This window comes from Geotrypetes seraphini, chromosome 15 (assembly GCF_902459505.1).
Source record: "Geotrypetes seraphini chromosome 15, aGeoSer1.1, whole genome shotgun sequence".
Classification (NCBI taxonomy): domain Eukaryota; kingdom Metazoa; phylum Chordata; class Amphibia; order Gymnophiona; family Dermophiidae; genus Geotrypetes; species Geotrypetes seraphini.
In genome coordinates this window covers 56,000,503-56,012,630 of record NC_047098.1, presented here as the reverse complement: position 1 = coordinate 56,012,630, position 12,128 = coordinate 56,000,503, and the positions used below count along the sequence as shown (strand labels likewise).

The 12,128-nt window shown below is 44.5% G+C and overlaps 1 protein-coding gene across 2 annotated transcripts in view; it reads left to right on the top strand.

The window, feature by feature from the left end:
* Positions 1–12,128, top strand: part of MYBBP1A (MYB binding protein 1a) — a 91,039-nt gene that overhangs the window by 61,819 nt on the left and 17,092 nt on the right. For both annotated transcript variants that reach the window (XM_033921276.1, XM_033921275.1), the window contains 3 exons: positions 4,890–5,047; positions 6,362–6,496; positions 7,567–7,651. In XM_033921276.1, the coding sequence (XP_033777167.1) occupies positions 4,890–5,047; positions 6,362–6,496; positions 7,567–7,651 (378 nt within the window). The remainder of the gene's footprint in view (positions 1–4,889; positions 5,048–6,361; positions 6,497–7,566; positions 7,652–12,128) is intronic.

Genomic DNA, 12,128 nt, shown 5'->3' with positions numbered 1-12,128 from the left:
TGAGGCATTTTTCCTCCATTTTTTAATTGCACACTATAATTAAGCCTAAGCTGTGCTGTTCATTTTCCACTTGACATTGCACATTTTTCTTGTGAAAGTGTATTCTAAATACTAATGAGTTTTTCACAAAATCCGAGTTTTTTAGCTAAAGATCATATTAAAGCCACACAATTGTAGGATCTTCAGGGAAAGGAAGAGGCACTGTGGATCAATTTGGAAAGAGGGAATGGTGAATATATTTACATTGGTGTGATATATAAGCATCTTTCACAGACAGAAGAGGTAGATAGAGATTTAATAGTAGTAAAACGGGGAGACAAGACATTTTTTGGATATATAGTGATAGAAGGAAGTGCAAAAGTGTCGTGAGACTCAAAGGTGAAGGGGAGGAATAGATAGAAGCTGATAAAGAAAAGGCCGACTTGCTTAACAAATATTTCTGTTCTGGAGAAGGGTGGATGTGGTCCCTTACCACAAAAAATTGAAGTAAGGAAGAAGTAGGGAATTATAGACCGATAAGTCTGACTTCTGTGGTAAGCAAATTAATGGAAATGCTTTTAAAACAGAGAATGGTCAAGTTTCTGGAATCCTGTGGATTACAGGCTGGAGGCAATTTGGATTCACTAGAGGTAGGTCTTGTCAGACAAATCTGATCAATTTCTTTGACTGGGTGACCAGAGAATTGGATAGAGGATGTGCGCTAGATGTGGTATATTTAGATTTTAGCAAAGCCTTTGGCAGTGTTCCACACAGACGTCTAATAAATAAACTGAATGCCCTTGGGATGGGTCCCAAAGTGATGGGCTGGGTCAGGAGCTGGTTGAGTGCAAGGCGACAGAGGGTATTGATCAATGGAGATCGCTATGAGGAAAGGGATGTTACCAGTGGTGTGCCTCAAGGTTCTGTTTTTGGGTTTGTTCTTTTTAACATTTTTATAAATGATATTGCTGAAGGTTGTCGGGTAAGATTCTTTGCAGATCATACCAAAATCTGCACTAGAGTAGACACGCCAGATGGTGTGAATAACATGAAGAAAGACCTGGCGAAGCTTGAGGAATGGTATGAAATTTGGCAGCTAAAATTTAATGCTAAGAAATGCAAGGTCATGCATTTGGGTTGCAAAAACCAGAGGGAGCGGTACAGTTTAGGGGGTGAAGAACTTACGTGCACGACGGAAGAGCGGGTACTTGGGTGTGATTGTATGTGATGATCTTAAGATGGCCAAACAGATTGAAAAGGTGATGGCGAAAGCTAGAAGGATGCTAGGTTGCATAGGGAGAGGTATGGTCAGTAGGAAAAAGGAGGTATTGATGCCTCTGTATAAGATTCTGGTGAGACCTCATTTAGAATATTGTGTACAGTTCTGGAGGCCGCACCTTTAAAAAAATATAAAAAGGATGAAGTCGGTCCAGAGGAAGGCTACTAAAATGGTGTGTGGTCTTCGTGATAAGGCGTATGGGCAAACTTAAAGATCTCAATCTGTACACTTTGGAGGAAAGGCAGGAGAGGAGAGATATGATAGAGACGTTTAAATACCTACATAATATTACCGTATTTTCACGCAAATAACACGCACCCGTATAAAACGCGCACACGTGTATAGCGCGCAGAAATCACGATGATAAGCACAAAAACTTTGGTATAACGCGCTCACGATTATACCGCGCATGCTGCCCGACTCTCCGTTCACCCCCCTGACTTCCGTGCACTCCCCCGCCTCTCCGTGCGCTGTCCCGACTCTCCGTTCACCCCCCCCTGACTTCCGTGCACTGCCCCGACTTTCCGTGCGCTGTCCCGACTCTCCGTTCACCCCCCCTGACTTCCGTGCACTGCCCCGCCTCTCCGTGCGCTGTCCCGACTCTCCGTTCACCCCCCCCTGACTTCCGTGCACTGTCCCCCCTTGAAGGTCTGTCCCCATCCTGAAAGCCTGATGCCCCCCCCCCCCGACGTCCGATACATCCCTCCCCCCGAAGGACCGCCGACTCCCCAACAATATCGGGCCAGGAGGGAGCCCAAATCCTCCTGGCCACGGCGACCCCCTAACCCCACCCCGCACTACATTACGGGCAGGAGGGATCCCAGGCCCTCCTGCCCTCGATGCAAACCCCCCTCCCCCCAACGACCGCCCCCCCCCAAGAACCTCCGACCGCCCCCCCAGCCGACCCGCGACCCCCCCTGGCGACCCCCACGACCCCCCCACCCCCCTTCCCCGTACCTTTGGTAGTTGGGCCAGAAGGGAGCCCAAACCCTCCTGGCCACGGCGACCCCCTAACCCCACCCCGCACTACATTACGGGCAGGAGGGATCCCAGGCCCTCCTGCCCTCGACGCAAACCCCCCTCCCCCCCAACGACCGCCCCCCCCAAGAACCTCCGACCGCTCCCCCAGCCGACCCGCGACCCCCCTGGCGACCCCCACGACCCCCCCACCCCCCTTCCCCGTACCTTTGGTAGTTGGCCGGACAGACGGGAGCCAAACCCGCCTGTCCGGCAGGCAGCCAACGAAGGAATGAGGCCGGATTGGCCCATCCGTCCTAAAGCTCCGCCTACTGGTGGGGCCTAAGGCGCGTGGGCCAATCAGAATAGGCCCTGGAGCCTTAGGTCCCACCTGGGGGCGCGGCCTGAGGCACATGGTCGGGTTGGGCCCATGTGCCTCAGGCCGCGCCCCCAGGTGGGACCTAAGGCTCCAGGGCCTATTCTGATTGGCCCACGCGCCTTAGGCCCCACCAGTAGGCGGAGCTTTAGGACGGATGGGCCAATCCGGCCTCATTCCTTCGTTGGCTGCCTGCCGGACAGGCGGGTTTGGCTCCCGTCTGTCCGGCCAACTTCCAAAGGTACGGGGAAGGGGGGTGGGGGGGTCGTGGGGGTCGGCCAGGGGGGTCGCGGGTCGGCTGGGGGGGCGGTCGGAGGTTCTTGGGGGGGGGACGGTCGTTGGGGGGGAGGGGGGTTTGCGTCGAGGGCAGGAGGGCCTGGGATCCCTCCTGCCCGTAATGTAGTGCGGGGTGGGGTTAGGGGGTCGCCGTGGCCAGGAGGGTTTGGGCTCCCTTCTGGCCCGATATTGTCGGGAAGTCGGCGGTCCTTCGGGGTGGGGGTGCGAGTGGTCCTGCCGGGGGGGGGGGGGATGTATCGGACGTCGGGGAGTCGGCCGGGCAAGAGGGCTTGGGCTCCCTCTTGCTCCGATCGTGGATGCGGGTGCGGGTGGGAGCGCGTGCGAGTGGTCGTTCGGGGTGGGGGTGCGAGTTGTCCTGCTGGGGGTGTGAATCGGGCGTCGGGCGGGGTGGGAACTATGTTTGAAAACTTTCGTATACCGCGCTCACGCATATAACGCGCGAGGGGTATGCGCGGTAGGTAAAAACACGTATAACGCGCGCGTTATATGCGTGAAAATACGGTAATGTGCATGAATCGAGTCTCTTTCATTTGAAAGGAAACTCTGGAATGTGAGGGTATAGGATGAATTTAAGAGGCTCCAGAGTAGTCTGAGGAAATACTTTTTTACGGAAAGGGTGGTAGATATGTGGAACGGTCTCCCGGAAGAGGTGGTAAAAATAGAGAGTGTGTCTGAATTCAAGAGAGCCTGAGAAAGGCACATGGGATCTCTGAGAGAGAGAAAGAGATAATGGTTACTGTGGATGGGCAGACTGGATGGACCATTTGGCCTTTATCTGCCATCATGTTTCTATGTTTCCATGTTTTTTTGTGTGTGATCCTTTACTGCTTAATATTTGGGCTTAGTGATTAGCAGGCAGGTCAGTGCATCCACAGAAATTTAGGGGGGAAGAATGAGTTTGTGGGAGCTTTTAATTTTTTCTCACCCATCAACCTCCGGTTTTAAATACAAAGTAATAATTTGCTGTCTTTGACATGAGTTGGAGAGATTTTTTTTAATTTATGAAGGTTGCCTAGGACGTTGTGCCAGGAAGGTCCATTTCTGACCCACCAGGTTCTTGCTATCCTTTTGCAGTTTTGTTGAGACCTGGGATGCCTAATTGCCCTTCCTCGTGCCCAGAAGTTTGACATTTTTGTAATTTTGGGGTTTGAAAGCTAACACTTAACTTGCTCAACCGTGCCTTCGTACTCAGCTTTGCTGGCAGCTCTCTTGTTTACTTGCTGCTACTCAGAAGTGTATGAACAATTTTTGCTGATGGGACTTGACACTCTGTTCAGTTTATGGCATGTGTTTTGTTATCCTACACATATTTTTTGTTTTGTTTTGATGTGTTTTGTTATTACATAAATAAACATGAAACAGAATAGTATGAAAAAAATAACTGCAAAGGGGATAAAACGATAATTGGGTCTAAACTTTAGGGACCAATCATTCAGCGGTCCTAAAGATAATACTGCAAATACATAAATTATTTCAGTATCTTTTATATGACTATTTGGTTAACTTTTATATTTTGGATTGGGTTTAGCTTGCACTTTTTCAGTAGTAGCTGAAGGCAATTTACATTTATGTGGCGTAGGTATTTTTCTGTCCCTGGAGGGCTCACAATTTGTGTGTTCCTGAGGCAGTTGAGTGTTAAGTGACCAGACAGAGCTGCAGTGAGATTTGAACCCAGTCTCCCTCTGGTCCTCAACCTGCTGCTCTGTTATCCTTAATGGAAGAGGAGTTGTCTGATTTGCCTAAGTTCTTTGCTGTTCCTGAATATAGTTCTGGCCCCTTTCTGAGACCACATAACCTCATTCCAAGTTATACGGATAAAATTTGGCCATGTAAGAACATATATTATAGACTTATCTGTTCTCTGTCCTGTCAGATGTAAAGAAAATCACTTACGGAGTCGGCACCCAATACCGTCTGCTAAAGAAATTATTTTGCCGTTTTGAGGAACTGTGCCAGATTCTTGCTTTCTGTTAGCTAAGTCCCTTTCTCTGTTTTTCATAGGTGCTAGACTTGATTGAGGTGTTCCTGAGTAAGCAGCCAGAGAACCCCTTGGTGTTCAACATCATCGAACCGCTCTTGTCTGTAATAGAGCAAAGTATGAGCTCCGATGCCACCCAGCAAGAGCAGGACTTCCTTCAGAAGACGGCCAGCATTTTCAAGTTAGCATCCTTTTCCCCCCCCCTGTGGTTTTATTGATAGGGCCTCTTCCCAGGCTAAGCAAACTGTGTTCCAGTGGGTCATATGGGGGATAACCTTGATACTGCCTGAGAGATTCTGTGAACCTGTGGACAGCAGACTGTTATTGGGGTTCTCTTTGAAAATTTGGCTTTCAAGCACACATTGAAACAGCGTGCATATCTGTACCTGCCCTTTGTGGGGGGGGGAGTGGAGGGGTGGGAGGGACAGGAGTAATAATAATCAATCCAAGTTTACCCATGTAAAAACTTTCAGACTAATTTTCAGAGGAAGGTAATGTGTTTACTGTTAGACAGTGACCCCTGGTTTCTGTATAGACTGCTCAACTTTGGACATGCAGGGCAAATGTGTGTACAAATTAATTAATTGATGAGCTGTTAATTATTAGCATTAATTGGTTCTAATTTGGAATTATGCACGTATCTGCCTACATGCTATTCTATAAGGCAGGACATACGACCCAAAAGAGAGTGTGGCCATGAGAGTTGTTTAGGCCCCATGTTATGGAATTCATGTGTTGTATGCCCAGCTGGCAGGCCAGGATTTACACTGGTTTTAGCAGGCGTAAGTCCTAATGCCTAAAGCTGGGCATGGGAATTAGCACTGAGCACTTTTTTGTAAAATGCTCTTGGCGAAGAGCAGCCTTTATAGAATACAAGGTCAATATTCGAAGCCCCAACCATCATACAATGGTGACACCTATTGGCCAGATTGAATGCACAGATTCACTGCATTGTGGAAGCTTTGGTCTGCAGCCCCTAGCCCTGTAGGTATTATTAAATGGGGGTAAACAGGTCATCAGCAAACAAAAGGCTCGAGAATTTAAAATATATATATATATATATTCCCCTGCAAATTGCGGTTAACTGAGGCTCTGATTGACCCCTCGCCATCTCAAAATGCAACTGAAGAGAGATTGTTCACCTCTCCAAGGTGAAGAGAACGAGAAGGCACTCTCTAAAGTTTAAAGGGGATAGATTCCATATAAACGTAAGGAAGTTCTTCTTCACCCAGAAAGGTAGAAATCTGGAATGCTCTTCCAGAGGCTGTTAGAGGGGAAAACACCCTCCAGGGATTCAAGAAAGGGTTAGATAAGTTCAAGCTGAACCAGAACGTACGCAGATAAGGCTATACTCAAACAGGACACTGGTCTTTGACCTAAGGGCCGCCACGTGAGCGGACTGCTGGGCACGATGGACCACTGATCTGACCCAGCACCAGCAATTCTTACGTTAAACACAGTTTCACAGTTGGTATCCTTTTGAAATGTTCTTTAGGAATGAATTATGCAAAGCAAAACGTTACTGTCGGAGTGCAACAGGGATGAAAGAGGAGCTGCATGCCTTATTGGAAAGATTGGTGATGAGAGCCTGTAAGCAGTCGGACTCTGCTGTGGCTCTCTACTGCTTCAGGTACGTTTGTGGAGCATCTGACTGCCTGCATAATCTTGGTTATAAGTCAGGCTGTTAACCTTTGCAGATTATTTTGCTTTATGTGTTTTGATGGATATTCTAAAATTTACCTTAAGAAACTAAAAATTGCCCTTATATCATTTTTATTATATAAAATTGAGCCCTCAATAATTATTTGCAAGGTGAGCAAAGCATGGCTTTGTGCTCTGGGTATTAGGTATAATAGTGACAAATGAATCCTCCATATGGTTTAATGTGTCACAAATGCTCCTGAAACTGAAGGCACAAACCTACATTTTTGTCATCTTGATAATTACTGAGGGTTCCATTTTATATCCTAAAAATTATGTAAGAGCAATTCTTAGTTTCTTAGGGTGACATTTTGAATATCCTGTATTATAAAGTTTCCTGGTTAGTCTCTTTGTTTATCTTTTTTGTGATAGTGTCATTTTCTTTCCCTGTGCCTTGGACATATATTCTCTTTACAAGCTCTCTTGGCAGGGTTAGCCCAAGCTTAAGGCTAGCAGTCACCTAGGGCAACAGCTATAGTCCTTGACAAACAATAGATCTGACAGCTACGTACTCTTTTAAGACCAATCAGTGCACGCTTTAACCTGCAGGAAGAGTTGGCCATTTTCAAATATCCCATTTATCTGATTAAATTAACTTTTGGAACTGGCTCTCATTAGTTATGTTTCTGACATAACAAACATATTCTCACACAGTCTCACACTTAAAAACACAATGTCTTGAAGGGGGAAGATTAAGGGCCTAAATATTGGTGGGGGGGCATAAGGCTGAAAATGCCTAATGTGTCCAGTACTCTTGCACCAGACCTGTCTCTTGGGCCTAGAATGATGTCAGTAGAGTTTGTCATAACATGCCCTGGGTTAGAGGGAATTCTTGTAAATGACAGAGTAAATTCGAAAAGCTAGGTATGCTCTGTCATTATCTTCCCCGGTCCTGCTTCCTGACCTTCTCTTTCTGATCAGAGCAGAATTGTTGAGGTGCTGGACTGAGTTTTCTCGTATAGACGTACAGGGCATTTATGTTCTCATCTTCCTCCTCAGCGCTTCCCTGTATCTGTTCAGAGTCTTGAAAGGAAATACCAACGATGGAAGTGAGCCCATTGAGGAAGAAGAGAAGAGCTGCCAGGTAACAGCCTTAGAGAGTAGCCAAGTAAAAATAGCCTTATCTTTAACCTTTCCCTCTAGGGAGAGAGGTTGGGGTGTAACTGACACAAAATTTCACCTTTGAGACACAGCAGGAATTAGTGGAAAGGTGGTACATCAGGGTTGATCAGCTTCGGGTGTTGTGATCTTGAGCTGCATAGTGTGATTAAGGTCTGAGAGGAGAAAGGTGGAGGATGAGAAAGGTCTTTGGGAAGCTGTAAATCTGTGATTACTTCCAGAGTTTTGTCCTTCAAATGACCATATGTCACTTTTTTTTTTTTTTATAGCTTCTCACATTTAGGGATAAAAATAAGCATTTTATTTTGTAATAAAGTCTTTCAAAAGTGTAACTTTTTTAATGAACAGATTTTATTAAGTTAGCTTGTCTCAATTCTAATTTTGGAATTCGAGGTTTTGGAGCAGGAGAGAATCCCAGAAGAAGGTTTGGGGTGACTCCAGTATCTTGCAGTTTATGGGTTTCTGAGGATTGTTCATAATCTAGATTTAGTTCAGACCATTTCAGTGGTAGCTCAGAGTGAGCTACATTGATGTATATTAGGGATTAGAGAATGCCATGGGGACAAATTGTTCCCCGTCGGAATTCAATTTCCCCTTCTTGTCCCCATGAGTTTTGTTGCTGTCTCTGTCGCTGCCTCATTCCTTGTAAGCTCTGCCTTAACCACACTTTTATGATTTTAAAGTGTTTGAGGCTTGTGCAGATGAGGACAGAGCATGAAGGAATGAGACAGGGACAGGATAAGAACTCGCCGGAACAGGACGGGAAAATGAGTTCCTGTGGGGATGGGGAAAAATTTGTCCCCATGTCATTCTCTATTAGGGATTTCTCTGTCTCCAAAGGGTTTACAATGTAAGGATTAGATTCGCTAAAGGACAGGATTTTAGCATGTGTTATTTACTGCAGGTCTCGTGACATTAGAATATGTTACTACAATACCACACTGTAGTAGATCTAGCCCTAAGGTGTGGAGTGATGTGGCATGTCAAAGGTCAATTGCATCATTAGTTGGAGAAGCTTTGAACCCTGGCTTCTTTGTTTCTCAGCCTGATGCTCTAACTACTGGGCTACTCTTAAGCACATAAGCATTGCCTCTGCAGAGTCAGACCATAGGTCCATCACGCCCAGCAGTCCGCTCCCGCGGTGGCCCCCCAGGTCAATGACCTGTAGTGATCTATTACTCTACTACTCTATTACTTTACAGCCTTCTGTACTGTATAGTAACCTTTAATTGTACCACTTGAAAAATAATGTTACTCCTGAAGCAATTAGAACTTGCCTGATCTTTGGTCTCAGTCACTTGGGATATGAATCTTACTAGGGGGAATGGATGGGTAGTAACAGTGTTGGGTTGTGCATATCAGGGCTGTACCGAGCATTCAGATTTGATTCAATTTAGCCCTAAATATATTATTTAGATTCGGCCGAATGGTGATTTAAATTTGAATATAAATAATCCGAACACTTGATCTCTGCTTTCACGTTGCTTCTTTTATTATATTGTGTTACATTAATCATGTTTTCTATTCTGTCTTTACCTGTTCAGTTCAAGGTTGGATTCCATTACAAAAAGTTAGATCAGTTACCCAGGAAGTTACAGTTTGACTCGGACGTTCAATAGGGTTGCCAGTACAGGTCGATCAGTAGAACTATTAATACAGTTAGGTCATAGTTACAAATACGTAGTTACAAGTGCAAGTAGGTCATTGTTGGCTCATCATTAGGGTCCAGGATTTGCATTAGTTTGGAAATGGGCTTTTGCAATTGCCATTCGGTTCACTTAGTGTTGGCTTCCTGTCTTGAAACAGAAATGCTTTTAAAATTTTTCTGAATCTGAGAGAGTGGTCACAAGATCATAGTGTAAGTGGTAGTTGGTTCCAGCATTTTGCTAATTGATAGTTTTTCCAAGTTTTATTAAGCCTTGATATCCCGCTTATCATAAAATGATATTGGATAATTGTACTGGGCTATGGTACACCTTCACCTGGAATACTGAATCCAGCACTGGTCGCCGTACATGAAGGACACGGTACTACTTGAAAGGGTCCAGAGAAGAGCGACTAAAATGGTTAAGGGGTTGGAGGGGTTTCTGTACTGTGAGATTAGGGAAGCTGGGCCTGTTCTCCCTTGAAAAGAGGAGACTGAGAGGGGACATAATCGAAACATTCAAGATAATGAAGGGAATAGACTTAGTAGATAAAGGCAGGTTATTCACCCTTTCTAAGGTAGAGAGAACAAAAGGGCACTCTGAAGTTAAAAGGGGATAGATTCCATACGAATGTAAGGAAGTTCTTCTTCACTCAGAGAGTGGTGGAGAACTGGAATGCTCTTCCGGAGTCTGTTATAAGGGAAAACACGCTCCAGGGATTCAAGACAAGGTTGGACAAGTTCCTGCTGAACCGGAACGAACGCAGGTAGGGCTGGTCTCTGTTAGGGCACAGGACTTTGACCTGGGGGCCGCCGCGTGAGCAGTCTGCTGGGCACGATGGACCACTGGTCTGACCCAGCAGCGGCAAGTCTTATGTTCTTTTGTAAAACAATATCATTTTTACTTTAAGTCCCTCAGAATAAATAATCTATTGGGTCAGGCAATAATTCAAATTCAAAATTCATAACCCCAGCAACATGAACTATATCATGCTAAATATTTTAAGATCATATCAGAATTAAAAAATCATTTCATGCTATATCAGGACATCTGTATTTCTTTGCAGCAGCACATAAATCAGAGGCAGTGGAGTTAGTGAGTGTATAGTGTAAAAGTATGGCTTGTTGAAGCTGAATAGGTGGGAGAGAGAGAAAGTATTTGTTTTTAACATTCATGCTTTGTGTACTGACTTTGTCTTCCTTAAACCCATGGGAAACAAACCATTTCCTAACATACTGGTCTATTGGTGGTTTTGGAAAGTATTAGGTGTGTTCATATCATAATAATAATAATAATAACTTTATTTTTCTATACCGCCATAGTCAGGCGACTTCTAGGCGGTTTACATTGTAAGAAGGCTGGACATTCAGCGAATAACAAAGGTCTTAATACAATACAGTACATTAAATCCACATACAATACAATACAGTGAGTCTAAATACAATACCATACAAAGAGTCTAAATGCAATACAATTGTCTAAATGGGAAACTTACATATTAATTGGTGATCTAAGGGTAATGAGTGTCTGAAAGATTTAGAACATCCATGAGGAGTCTTAGTGGGGGAGGGGACCGTTTTAGTCAATGAATTTTGAGAATAGGGCGGTTTTGATCGATTTGCGGAATGCATTATAAGTCATGTTTGGTTCGTTTATGTGGTTTTTCAGCCAGATTTGCTGTCTGTTCGCTTGGAACTTAAAGGTTCTGTCCATGAAGGATTTGTATCTGCAGCCTGTAATCTTTGGGTATGCAAAGATGTTTTTGTTTCTGGTCGTTCTTGTGGGGTTGTGTAGGATGAAGTGAGTTTGCAGGTATGAAGGTGCTAGTCCCCAGGCTTGTTTGAAACAGGTGCAAGCGAATTTGAATAGAATTTGCGCTTCTATTGGAAGCCAGTGCTGCTTTTTATAGTAGGGGTTGATGTGGTCGTTTTTTCTTAGTCCGAAAATTAGGCGAACGGCGGTGTTTTGTATTAATCTCAGTTTTTTTGTTGTCTTTTGTGGGATGCCCAGGTAGATGATGTTGCAGTAGTCAAGAAGGGATAGGATCAGTGCCTGTACCAGCAACCTGAATGATGAAGGGTCAAAGTATTTTTTTATGGTTCTTAGTTTCCATAGCGTGTAAAAGCATTTTTTCACTAGTGAGTTTGTGTGGTCAGTCATAGTTAGGTGAGTGTCTAGAGTGATACCCAGTATTTTTATGTTTTTGGAAATTGGGTATTCGTGGTTGTTTATCAGGGCGTTAAACTGGTTTTCTTGCAGTTCTTACTACATTCCTGACCTTTTTTGCATCTCTGTTTATACATTTGATCTGCTAAAGACACCACCTGAAACTGGGGCCTGCAAATCCATGCTTGGCCCTAATGGTTTAAAGAGTTGGTTTGTAGGTTGTGATAGGAAAATTTTAGAGTTTAATTTTTTTAATTTCTTAATCTTAAGTATTTTGTTAGCTATCTGATACAAATAAGGCATCAATCAACCTGACAAGTATTGGCACTGGGTTATACTATGATGATCTGGATCAGCCTGTACAAGGAAAGGTAGCCAGGTGGCAGCTGCAATGTCATCCAACAATTAGACTATTGTAATGCTCTTTACGCAGGTATTGGGCAAAAAGAAATTCGCAAAACACTGCAATTCAACTTATATATAATTTGCGTAAATTTGATCCCAATTACTCAATATTTGAAAACATCACATTGGCTTCCAATTAATCACCGCATTGATTTAGTCGCCTTGTGATGGCATCAGTTTGGTATCCAAGATAATGATGTCATAATTCTGAGTCTGTTTGTTGTC